Raw genomic sequence first — 13,971 nt, 5'->3', positions numbered from 1 at the left:
AATATTTTTTTAAATGTATTCGAAAAAGGTCTAGAAAACGATTAATATGGTTTACAAAATTTTAATTTGTCAAGATCAATGTAAAAAGGCTTATAGTTATGTCACCTGGGATTTTAATTGCTTCAAAACATTACAACATATCTCTCGTGTTGAGATAATGGATATCTAATGTTATACAATATTACAGATTAAATGAAAATAATTGAAAGTTGGGTATAAAATTAACTATTCATCGACTGCTACTCTCATCGAAGTTTAGTGAAACAGTATTTAATTTCCATGATTTATAAAATTTCTTATAAAATGACTCGGAATAATTTAATTGTTTTGAATGACTTAGGAAATTACTCGCTGCGGCATTGAAAAGACGAACTTTCTTCCTCTTTCGCTTCGAAGCTGAGGAAAGCGTTTCATCGTTAAAAGGTTACCCTAGGCCAAAAGTGAGAAAGCTATAACAAATCGCCTTCTCTTTATGTTATCTTGAATAAGCTGGATATTTCAATAAGGGGCGAAAAGTTCGAATATTTTAACAAAAGTAAAAAAAAAAAAAAAGGTATTTTTCATTATTATTTAAATTAAATTTATGAAACCTATACATAATAAAAATACTACTCAACTAAATTTCAAAATTTTTTATTCAATTAAAGCTTCGAAATTATACTAATTTTATCGAAGTTATTTTGCTGACTTCGTGTGTATTTTTGGAAAAACATTACTCACAAATGTATAAATAATGATGGGTCAGTTGAGAAAAAATATAAATTGTTAATAATCTCTTTAGTTAATACCTATATCGAGATGAATTGTAAAGAGGCATCTACATGGTCAAACCAAGAGTGGACATTCAGATTGATCAATTACCGAGAAAATTTTGAAATGTTATTCAAAATTAGAAGTGTAGAGGGAGGGAATATTGAGAAAGTGGTTGGGATGCTGCGAGTGCTTTGTTCATGACGTGCGTTCACCATATTCTTACAGAAAAATGCCAAAATATTGGCCAAACAATCTTTCTGTTTGCTATAAATGAATGGAATATTGCACAAGATGATCCTTACTGTTTGCTATGAATGAATGGGATATTGCACAAGATGATCCTTACTGTTTGCTATGAATGAATGGGATATTGTACAAGATGATCCTTACTGTTTGCTATGAAAGAATGGGATATTGCACAAGATGATCCTTACTGTTTGCTATGAATGAATGGGATATTGCACAAAATGATCCTTACTGTTTGCTATCTCATTTACAAGTAAGCGTTAGTCGGACTGTTAACGTAGAGGTCTTCATAATTCAATGTGGCTTTTGAATCAAGACTGTCAGTCCGTCAGACCTTGTAGGGCTGCTACACACTTTTGCCAAACTATGGTGAATTCGTATCAATAGATTATTTGGATTGATAGGTAATTTGTGACTGACCTATTGTGTGTCGGTTTTTGAGCACAAATCAAAGAGCATTTGGAACAAGCTCTTGTGCTTCATCTAGACCTTTGTGCTCAGTATTGTTTTAGCCAACATATACATTTCATGCTCTCCGGGTTTTAAGTAATTAAAGTATTTCCCTTCCCTTTGACATCAAAATTAACTAGAACTTAAGATTGTATTTTTTACAATTCGATTAGATGGGTGTAAATACGTAATACTGCATACCACGAAGTAGGTTAAAAAGGCCAAGGGTCGATCGATTCTTCAATCAATTGCTCACCTGCAATCTCTTATTATTATTAAGTCTCCTTTCCTGCTACGCACAATGGAACCAACGTGCCAGCCCTGGGTAAAGTGAAGTAGGCTGTTATTGGTGAGTACTCCGTTTGGCACTTTTCTTCTATCACGAGAAGTTTAATCGGCACTGAAAATAGTTCGCCAAATATTTGTAAAAAGATTTCGCTTCTCCGGAAGAATAATGACGCACTATAAAATATTGTGAAATTTGCCTCCAGTTACAATATTTACCGTTGCGTCATAATTCTTCTGGACCAGCGATATGTTTTAATTTAATTTTAGTCTCTTCCTCAATATATTTTTCCTAAAATTATTGAAAATGTACTTAGCACTAATGTGAAGTAAACCATCGATATACAACTAAGCGTCAGTCAGGCAGATAATATAGGGGTATTCATGATCGAATCAGTCTGATTTTTGAATGATGACTGTCATTTCGACTGACACCCTGTAAAGGCCCCCCTCTGGTATTAGGTTATTATGAACAACAATGGTTGAGCAATGTGTGTGAGTACATCATGTTGATATTGAATGAATGTCATCAACTTATATTGCTAGGGCCTATTTTTAATAATTTAATAAACTACGGCTAATTTATCATGTCATGAGTCGTTGATAAATTCAAATTCAACTCTTTTGTAAAAAAAAAAAAATTAAAAATTCAATACTTGGGCAAAAATGAGACAATCCATTTTCATATGTGTGATATGGCTAGCAAATAATCAACAATGGGAAGGGCAAATATCTTAGATATATAAAACAAAGCTAATCCAGAACTGCCAATATAAACACCAATCCAAAGATTGAACATTCCTTTCACCAATAGTCCAATACTCAAACATTGGCAAGACTGCTCCACATCAGTGGCACTGAACAAATGACTTATGAATCTGGATTTTGATATTAAATATTAAATATATTTAATATTAAATATTTTCAAATATCAAATATATTTAACTAGCTAACTAACTATAACCCAAAGTTGTTCAGAAAATAACATAACTTAAAGTGCCCAAGGACCCCTTAGCTAAGGACCGTCATTAAATATGTTAAAGAACATGCTTAACCATTTAAATATACACTGTGTTCATATTTCACTTTTAAAATTTCGAACATAATTATACAAGAAATAAGAGATAAAGTTAAAAAAAATCTTCTCGTACTATAACAAAAAATTGAAACAAAGTTCCCAAAACATATGCTACAGATTAGCATGGAAACTAAGACTACTTTGGCTACACTAGTGTGTGATTTCTCCTGTGCTTTGGCATTGACTATTTTTAACTCATATTTTCATAAAATGTAATTCTTCTAAATAATATAAAGATCAATTCTTATGCGGTGAAGCTCAATTCCTTTTTCAGTGATATTTATATGATTTCTATTTTAAATTAATTATATATTTTTTCTTACTAAAACTGATTTTTTTAAAAACTTAATTGTGGACATAATAATGATCAGTTTTTATCAAAAATGTTTTAGTTCTATTTATTATACATGTAGTGTTATCCAAATCTTTTGTTGCGAAACTGAGTACTTGGTCTGTTAGTTATTAGTATTGTATATAATCAGAATTAAGTATTTATTGGAAAGTTTCACTAAAATAAGAAAAATAACTCACTTGTCTGAAGTGAGAATGGGGAATTTTAAGATCTTTGATATAAAAATCCCAATCTCCAAATAGCCTTCATTAGGATGAGTGTTTCTAATTAGATTTTGAAGAGAGCTGTTTTGCACATCTCTGTTTATTAGTGAGAGTGATATAAACATGGTTATAAAGACCAAAACGTAGAATGAGAAATATAAATTATTATTTACAAAATTAAAAGACAAGCCAATTTTACATAAAATCAATTATGCAATCATATGTAATATTTACAGACATAAAAATACTATCATATCTATTATTTACACAACAAATAAGATAAGATTAAATGTTACCCTACTTTATATGTTACCTATTTGAAATAGATAGCATATAATGTTAGTTAACTTTTAATGTTATCTATTTGAAATTACAAATAAATCATCATTTCTGACTGCAGCTGATTTTTTCTGACTGTAGCTGCTTTGTGATTCTTGCTGGGTTCTCTCTCTGTTGAAATGGTTCACCATTCCCAACCCTGCCTGCAACAATTTACCAATCTGTAAAGATTATTATTTTCTAAAAATATATCAATTAAAAAAATTATGATGGATGGAATGGAATGATTTACTGAATAAAGGTTAATTCATCTTGAGGGATTTTGAACTTAAAATTTTAAATTTGTATCTCCTATCATTAGTGTCTATGTTTTTCCAGAGATGAAATGGTTTGTCTTGTTAAATATTATTATAAAAAAAATATTGTAATTTCCCTTAGAATAGAATAGAAAAGTCTTTATTTAAATATGTTATATGTTATTGTTATGTTAACATATATTCTATATGTTAAATACTGTGTGTCAGGAAGTTTTTTTTACCAGTTATCGATGTCTAATAGTACTGTTATTATTTAATTTTAATTGAACTCTGTTATTATTTAGTTATAATTGAACTTATTATTAAAAAATTTCTAATATATGTTCTAGACTATAGTTCAAAACAAATATTATTTACAAAAATAACTTATTCCAACATTTACCATTTACAATATCAATTACACTGTTTTAAAAAAAAGATAAGCAGTTCTTATTGTCAACAATAATCAACTATAAACAAATAAAGAATATTTAAAAATTTTATGAATAAATAAAGGAGAAAAACGAGAAATAAAAATATCAGATTATTATGGAAAAAGCCGAGATGGGCCTTTATGCGTTTGCATTATGGATTCATTATCATTTGTTAAGCTGTTGCTTTCTTGGTAGGAACAAACTTTATATTTGTTGTTCCCACATTCTAAAATCCTAAATAAATAAAATACGAATTTTTATAACATCAGAAATCTCCCTGATCTTGGGATTTTTTTTTCCCCAAAAATCTTGATAATATTGATAACTTCGACATGAGCCCACCTATCTACATAAAGTTTTGGGCGGTTGTAAGTGATCCATCCACGAGATTTTTAGTTTTCCAGAACTTTGAAAAATGGGTATTACCTCCTTTTTGCAACAAATCATTTAATTTTTTTCCCTTTGTTAGAAGCAATCCTCAACCAATGTTTGTTTATTGACATATAGTAATATTAGTATTTAATATGTCCCTGATAATAGTAAAGAAGGGTGGGAAAGCATGGGTATCATTATTAAGGAAAAGAACAGGGTAAAAAAAAAAAATTGAAAAAATCCAAATCAATATATTTAAATAAAAATAGGCTTGTGTGTTCATATATTTCACTTTGCAGCCACAATTATTCAATGTAGAATGTTGGTGTTTGTATGTGGTTGTCATATTTATTTGGGTAATTTGGTATTTAAGCTTTTTAAATTTTTTTCTGTGATCATCTGTGAAGTATTATCATAGTTGGATTGTTTGCATATCTTAAATACAAATTTATTATTCATTAATGGTATTACCCTTTTAATATAATATAATAGCAATTGTTCAATATTCAGGTTATATAACATTTAAAATAAAATTGCCATTGTTGGAGAAAATGATTATGAAAACATTCGGAAAAAAAATGTTTGATTTATTTTTTGATTCTTAATAAAGTATATTTTATCAAAGAAAACAAAATATTTTATAGTAAATTTTATATTATTTAAGGTATAGTCATAAACATAAGGTATAATCATAAACTAATACATAATAATGTATGTAAAGAGTATGAGTAAAGGCAATGAATGAGCCTTTATGATTTGATTTGACCACTGGTAGCCCAATATGATATTTATTTTCTGCTTGATCATTTCCTTCTGATCGCTTAAATTATTTCAACTTTCTACTACAGAAGGAAACTATGATCTCCATTCACCACATACATCTTAAAACTTAAAAATATATCACTGTAATTTATGCCAAGTCTATTTTTGCTGTATTTTATACTGATATATTTGCAGTTATTTATACTCTGTCAATAATTTAAACATGACACCTTCTTTCTTGGACTGTTTCCTTAATAAGAACTTTTAGTGTGCTTGGTATTTAATTCTTCATAGTTCCCTCCTCTTAGTTTTGGCAGTAAACATGTTTATATGCTGAAATATTTTTATGTTTATGGTAGATAAATATAAGGCATACTATGCTAAACCCTGGTAAGTCCAATTTTTGACTTTTTACAGGAGATAAAAAATAACTAAAAAATGTGAATTCCTAAGAAAACAATGATTTTCCTGGCACCTATGGTGTAGATAAATGGCTTGTACATCCAAATCTTTTTATTGATATTAGAAAGAACTTTTAACACAAAAATGTATTTATCACAGTTTGACATAATATGCCTCATATATTGTACAGCTGCACATAGCTACGTCTACTTTTATTCATCTTTCAGTAATCTGTTTAATTTCTACCTTCCTATGGGGACCAAATCGAGTATGGATTTATTAGGTAATAGGAGTGGTAACTGTTACTGAAATCTTATGCAAAAAACGTCAGCTATGGTTTAAGATCAGAGCTATACTTGATATTTGCGATGGCTTCAATTGTGTCCTAGAATTGGCCTGTACCACTATTTTTCCTACATTCCTTTACAACTACTCCTTCAGGGGTAAACATATTTCTACTACTTTATCATCTATCCTTGTACAGTTTCTTATTAACACAACACTAAATTTAAAATTTTCTGAACAAAAACCAATGATCACATTTCTGCATCTTGATTCTACTACTAATATAACGCAATTAATTTGATTAAAATTAATTATTTTCTATGATACTTTGTTATCAATCATTTTTCAGTGATCTAGACTTAATTCTACAGAGTTTATTTGGTTACTGTTAGTCATGATATATTTGTTATTACTTATTATCCTATTCATTTATATTTAATTTCTTTAGTTCACATGTTTCTTTTTTATATAAATTTTTGGGTGTATAACCTTTTTTACAACTTCATTGATATATTCTTATCATATCTTACAATTTTTGAATCTTGTTCTCATTTAGCCCTGATAAAGTCCTGCAAAGTGGGCCGAAACATGAGTTCCTAATAAATATTTTTTTCTGCTAGTTTGTTCCTTTCTTGACTGCCTAATGGACTTTGGATCTTCCTATAATCATCTTCTAAATTTCTTCTTGATTCATTCATTCATAAATCTATTGACATAGTGAGATCACTGATGTTAAACCTTAATTGTATATTTTTTTTATTTCTCATTCATTTACAGTTTTAAAAAATCCTATTTCATTCAATATCTCTTTTTAAAGAGACATTGTCTCTTTTGTCTTTGATTAATTAGGCTAAATGTACACTCATCTATTTATTTTTTAATTATTAAAAGTGATATTAGCACTGATACTTTAATTATTTTTATTTATAAAGGTTTAATTTGTTAAATATTAATTTAAATTAAAATAAGCTTTGTGAATTCAGGTAGTATCATAAATCATAATGGTATAAACAATTTAATGAAGAAAAAATACATACTAACTGCCGCAATAGGTTTATTCTCTGGTTTGTTACTTTTGTTGCTAACTGCCCATACCTCTTGTCAACTTCAAGGACATCTTTGTGAATTGTTTCCTCCATAACCTGAAAAGTTATATATAATTTAAATTACACATGTTTTTTTTTTTTAATAATTTATTTATTGATATTTACAACTGTATACATATATACACATCAAGTAAATTTGCTGTAAGTAATATTATAACATGATAAAAACATGTGGAGAATCTACCCATTGATAGAACTCCAAAAACATTTCTATAGGAGAAGATCTCGAGGCCATCTTCTTTTCAGACATCTAGGAGGATTATTAGGTAGCGAAGGAGAAGCCAGGTTAGAAACGAGTGTGTTTGGGTGGTTGGGAAGTTTATTATGGAAGGATTGGTTTCTGGTTCTGGCCAAATCGGCAACATAGGGGACATTGAGGTCCTGATGGATGATTTGATTTGTGACAAAGTAAGAAGCATTAAGGATTTTACAAAGGATTTTGGACTGTTAGGATTGGATTCGAGAGGAATTAGATGGTTTAGTGGAGCCCCATAGCTCAACTCCGTATGTCCAAATAGGCCTTATAATAGTCACGTAGATCAGTCTTTTGTAATGGATTGGAAGTTTGGACCATTTGTCTAGTAAATGTTGTAATAGTCGTAATTGACGAGCAGTTTCCTGTCTTTTCAGTCTTGTATGAGGATTCCATGTCAGTCGTTTGTCCAGATTTAGTCCTAAGTAACGGATCTGTTCAGCAGGAATGAGTGGGGTATTATTAAAGGATATTGTAGGGGAAGAGGTCATGGGTTTACGACGAAGGGTAAATGTGATTTGGTGGGATTTATTGGAATTTATTTTAATCCTCCAGTTTTGGCACCATTCTTCGAGGGTGGTGATGTGGGATTGGGGGGATTGGGATACAATGGAAGGATCATTATTCACTGACAATAGGCATGTGTCATCAGCATACATGCTGAGAATACACATATTTTAAAATGTATTCAATTCATTTATTAGTTGATTTAAGGTGAATGACTGATAGATAGATGGTAATTGTAAGATAGGGTCATTCATAAAAATAACATTATGGTATAGTCTAATATTACTAAACATATTAATCAATAACTTTATTTTAATTTTTATGATTACTTATTTTAATAGAATAATTGTGAACCTGTGTAAAGGAGGTTTTGTACTTCAGTATGTCTAGACATGTTGCAATGTTGTGAACTCATTGATGAATTTGTGGTGAGGTACTAATAGCCCAGTTTGACTAAATTAATTTAATTTTTTTCTAAAGTCATTACTAAAACTATCAATTTTCAATTATTTTTTTTATATTTTTCTTTCAATTAGTTGTGTAGGTAAATTTAGAAAATAATTGGAATTAAAGAATAAGTAAATGAGTTATTTTAGCAGTGTTTCACAATTTTATTTACAGTATGATATGCTATATATTGAGGTTTTAGTAATTCCTACTACAACAATATGATAAATGTTGTTAAATAATTTAGCCACATCTGCACCGATACCTATTCTCCAAGAAGGGATACTTCTCAACAAACAAACGGGACCTCTGTGTTTGTGTACTAGAGCTTTTCACACCTGGAAACCACAGTTCCTTCCAAGTGGTTAATGGGTCACACATGCCGAAGGGATAGAAACCATTAACAGGTAAAGATCGATATACCCTATGATCGGCAGTGGGATCCCAACCCCTCTCAGAACCTAGGAGAGAAGCTCACCTAGGGGGCATTGTAACTTATACCCAATGAGAAATAGGATTCCAAAAAGTCGATGCCCCTTTTTGGATCAAGTGGGAACAGAGACAGAAGCAGTAGAGGAGCAGAAGTAGGAAGATGGGCTAGAGAAGAGCATGAACTTGGAGAAGTCCTAAGAAGGGCTCTTCAGAAATGGAACTCCACGGCTAAACGACAGCGATGGCTGACAGCGCTCACGGGAAAGACATATCCACGACATGAATCATCCAAAGCAGAAGCTGTTAAGTATATATTAGGCAATAAGTAATAATGTAATCATAATATTTTATGGCAACCATTTATCTGAATCATTTCAATCATTCAATCATTTTATAAATTCATTTTATGGCAATCATATAATAAATGTATGTAAATGTAAATAAATGTTTTGTTCCTTGATATAGTTTATATACTATTATATTACCCAATGCCACCTCTTATTGTATTGTATATTTTCAATGATAACAATAAAGGTATTAAAGCAATAAAGGTATATAAATATAAAGGTATTTAACTGATAACTGGTAAACACACAAAAGGCCTTTGGAAAAGAATCCAATAATTTATAATAATAGTTTTGTTGGACTCGATATAAATTAATTAATTAACTTATTTTGGATAATTGTCTTCAGCGATTATCCTGGCATCCCAACTAAATCTCGAGACAGTACATACCAGATAATGTTTTTAGAACTGGCATTCATTGTTGTGGTAAAGGCTTCTCATGGATTGCTTCGAACCATATGTTCCTCCCATCTTAACATCCTTGCCCTCATATTGATGATGATATCATGATATATTGACTGACTAGTCTCTGCAAGCAGTTCACAATTTGTTCTCCTCCTCCATGTATTGAGGCTCTGATTATCCTTAATATCAAATATTATAATCTTGGGGTGTACCTTTTATTCATTTCAAATATGGAAGACCCCTTAAATTCTTTTAAAGTGATCTTGGTACATGAGGAGTGTAACATTGTGATGATTATGTACAAAGTGTAAAGTCAACAATAGACATTTCAAACTTTGTTCTCCTGATCATTGAGGAAAATTGATATACCTCAATATTTTTCTCTGGGATCTTCATTTACATTATTGAAAGTGTTTTCAATTTCATTGAAATAGATATTTTATGTTTCTTTTGAATAGATTATGTTGTATTTTTAAGAAATGAAGAATATATAAAGAATTACATAATCTTTGTTAAGTGTGTAAAAAGTATATTGATTGCTGACAATTATGTTAGTAGATAAAATCATGGTATAGAATGGAAATGATTATCTAGTATATTATTGTGTACTTTGAAGAAGATCAACTGTCAGATAATTATAATCAACAAGCTTTACAAATGTGGAACTGCTAATGATTCAACTTTTATTTGAGTAACACAATCAGTATTTTGCTTGATTCATTGGGACACTCAAATAATATTAATGATCAAAGTTTATGTGTATTTTCTTTCGATTACTTGTTTTACTGTTTGATTTATCCATTAGAGGTTATTCATATTAGAGTAAAGCTTTGATTTTTTTATTGAATATAACACTTTGAAAATGTTAGATACCCAGTTAATTATATATAATTAAAAAATAAAAGTATACAAATATTATCCTTTTCTTTGATGGTTTTATTATGTTGATTATTCATGGGACAATAATTTTTTTAATCCATCAGTCTTTAACTATAAGACACTATATGCATAATCAGAGTGCAAATTATTATTCCGGAAAACATCCCTGATTATATATTAGATATATTTTAAACAATAAAAAATATTATATTATTGGGATGTATATTTTATTCATTCCAAATATGGAAGATCTGCTATCCAATTTCTTCTACAGTAATGCAGCTATGTAGAGAGGGTAACAAATTGTGATGATTATAGTAATGTGGTTTTTGAATTTACAACTTTTGGAGAGCAACTCTAAGAGAATCGTTATTTTTTTTTTATTTCTGCCCAATTAAACATATTTCAGGTTTCCTGTTAAAAGATCAAAATTACTTATTTTAGTTTTAGTATCCCTGCTCATAATGTGAGATATTCAAACATCTCATTCCTTTGCTCAAAATACTAATACCTATTTTTTTTCAACAATATAATTTACTGTAAAACAAACACTGTTGTTGATCAACTCCTTATATACTTTTAATCAAAAAATAAAAGTTATAAGTTGATTTTTAATTACTGTGAAATTGATTTTTTTGAATCATTTAGGATTTTAAGTTCATTCTTTGTTTCCTTTGCTATTAACTGTTTTAAAGTTTTATATTTATAATTCATATATGTTTCTTGAGTTGTTATTTATGTTTTAAATTACTTCCAATTATGCTTTAAATTACTTTAATGTATGTTTAAATTAATTTTATTGTTTAAAGTTCTTTTATGTTCTAAATTAACTTAGTTATTTAATTGATATAGTTATTCAATTTTGTTCCATATTAAGTTACTTTTTATATATATTATTAGTTTTCTCGCTATATATTTTGCTAGTTATTTGTTTCTTTATTAGTTCATTGTTTGACTTTTATTCTGTTGTTGTAATAAAATATAATAAACAAAATAATCAAGTGGTGTTTTTGCTAAAATAAAAGAACTGTTTGTTTGTTTTCTAAATTGAAAACAAAATTCATGGAATATTGATTGACAAGTGTTCATGCATCAGGAAAAATTGTCTGACTGATAATTTTCAAATTAATTATCAATTAATTTGATATCACTCTATATTTGAACGCTGATATGTGTATGTTTTCATTAGCTTTTGAAAAATACCTTAATCTTATTGACAAGTAATTAGAAAACTAATAGTTCGTAAAATAATTATTTTTTATCAAAAACTTTACATAATCAAAACAAGATTATGGGGTTGGTAATGTTGGTTTTGCCCAAATTGCAACTTTATCAAAATAAAATGTTTAGCGGAATTGATTCATGCCTGAATCGTCAATTAGTTTCTTTATAGTCTGTTATCATGTTAACATGTCTTATATGTATTATAAACCTGTTAAATAGACCTTAGGAAAACTTATAAAATTATAAGTTAACTTAAATTATAACTCATAATTAATATAACAGCATATTGTATTATGCATATAGATAGGTAGTTCTATCTATACCTTATTTCATATGTATTGATTTGTATGGTAGAGATTTTGTAAAGCAAATATATTTACATGGTAATTTATAAAGTATAATCTAAGCTCCTCCCAAAGGCTATGCTGTAAATTGTAAAATTTGGTTTAATACGTACATCAAACAACTTTCATTTACTACCTGTTAATCCAAATGTATTAGTCAAGGGTGGTTTCTTGATCATTTGTTTTATTTGGTATGTTGATTACTCCATGCTTCTAGCGATAAAAAAGATAGGGATATTTTCTTTTATTAGACCTATTTGAAATGGCAGTAATTTTCCTTTGATATTACCAGCAGATTTCAGCTAATGAAAGTGTTTGCAGTCTTATTGATCTAGTATGCTGAGGTATGCAAAAGTAGAGGTTTAAAGCATGATCCCCATGTTTGACACTTGCTGCAAATCCAAAATACTTACTACAAATGTTTGGTCAAAACAGTGAATAAGGAACATCGGAATCCACAAGATTTAGTGTTCCAAGGAGCCCCCAAAATGGTAGTGAAGTAGATTAATTAGCAAGTTTTGAAACAAACTTTTTACACCAAATCGATACGATTTTAAAATATACAATCTTAAGTTAGAGTTAATTATTGCTTCCGAATATTGTGGAGATTCTTTAATTAATTAAAACATGGAGAGCACAAATATTTATATGATGGCAGTTCTACAAAAATACTAACCAACTACAAACGTGTGGTTGCGGTACAAGCACTAGCACTCAAACGCCCTTTGATTCTTACTTTAAAAACATTTGGGTCATTTGTAGCCGAGGGAATTGAGGCGTCGGTATTAGCAACATCGGAAGTTGACTTCAAGTCCGGGGGGGGGGGGGAGTTGACTTCAATTTTGTTGCAGTCCCACGGAATGAAAACTTCTTATTTATGGTTAGAATGGCTAAGGGGCGTCTGTAGCTCAGGGAGTTATAACGTAGGAGTCTTTACAACCTGGGAACTGCAAAGGTGCTGGTTCGATTCCGGCCTAGGAGGTCGACTTTTATTTCTGTGGCAGTCTCACGAAATAAAAACTTGACCTTCCACCGTGGTTTTAGAGTGGTACCCTGTTGATACGCCCCCTCCCCGTATGTCAGACTAAAATGACTAGGAAGGGGGTATTAAAAAAAACAGGTTAGAATGTTTAGAATAGGTTGGTTAGATTTAGACAAGCTTCCGGCTCTACATGAATATACCAGACACAAAATATTCAATCTGTAAAAAATGCGTTATTATTTATATATTGTTTAACCATTTCGTCCTACCGGGCACTTAAAATTTTGATAAACAGATTTAGTTTTATCTTCAGGAATATTTAAGAATTCATTTCGCGTCAGAGGCTTTTAGTGATAAATGGAGTACTTTTATATTTAATATTTTTATTTTAAAACCTAATTGATTTATAATCGAATCAAATGATAGCTTTTATCATTTAAAAGGAAAACTAATCAAGCCATTCGAAATAGTCATGAAGTGGGTTTCCATAAGGAAAACCGTCTTTAAATCTTACAATAATTCATTTAGATTTATTTTTTTAAATCCAAATCCTTGTTTAATCAATTCATTAATAAAATCCGTCGGTTTGTGTCGGTCGTATTATTTCCTCTTGTTATTGTTGTAACAGTGATTCATTTAACTGAAATTTTATTCTATTTCACTGAACAATATTAAATGAACTGGAAGATTATTGATTGACCGTGTGTAAAGATGAAAGGAATATGGTCCGGGTGCGGTCAGAAAAACTCAAATAGTAGAAATATACTAATTTAATGAGCCAACGTTTCGCCCCACGTTGCAGGGCTTCTTCAGGGCTATTTTGACGGCAGTCAAAACTAAAAATCAAGT

The 13,971-nt window shown here is 29.7% G+C and overlaps 1 protein-coding gene across 1 annotated transcript in view; it reads right to left on the bottom strand.

The window, feature by feature from the left end:
• Positions 1 to 3,534: 3,534 nt before the first annotated feature.
• synr (sayonara) overlaps positions 3,535 to 13,971 on the bottom strand; it is a 36,429-nt gene continuing 25,992 nt past the window's right edge. Inside the window, exons 10-11 of the mRNA XM_014420863.3 lie at positions 7,235 to 7,339; positions 3,535 to 3,849 (exon numbers count right to left, since the gene is read on the bottom strand). Coding sequence (XP_014276349.1) covers positions 3,724 to 3,849; positions 7,235 to 7,339 — 231 coding nt within the window. The 3' untranslated portion in view covers positions 3,535 to 3,723. The remainder of the gene's footprint in view (positions 3,850 to 7,234; positions 7,340 to 13,971) is intronic.

Source organism: Halyomorpha halys, unplaced genomic scaffold, assembly GCF_000696795.3.
Source record: "Halyomorpha halys isolate HHAL.00 unplaced genomic scaffold, Hhal_1.1 Scaffold18.1, whole genome shotgun sequence".
In the NCBI taxonomy this organism is placed as follows: domain Eukaryota; kingdom Metazoa; phylum Arthropoda; class Insecta; order Hemiptera; family Pentatomidae; genus Halyomorpha; species Halyomorpha halys.
This window is presented reverse-complemented; position numbering and strand designations above follow the sequence as displayed.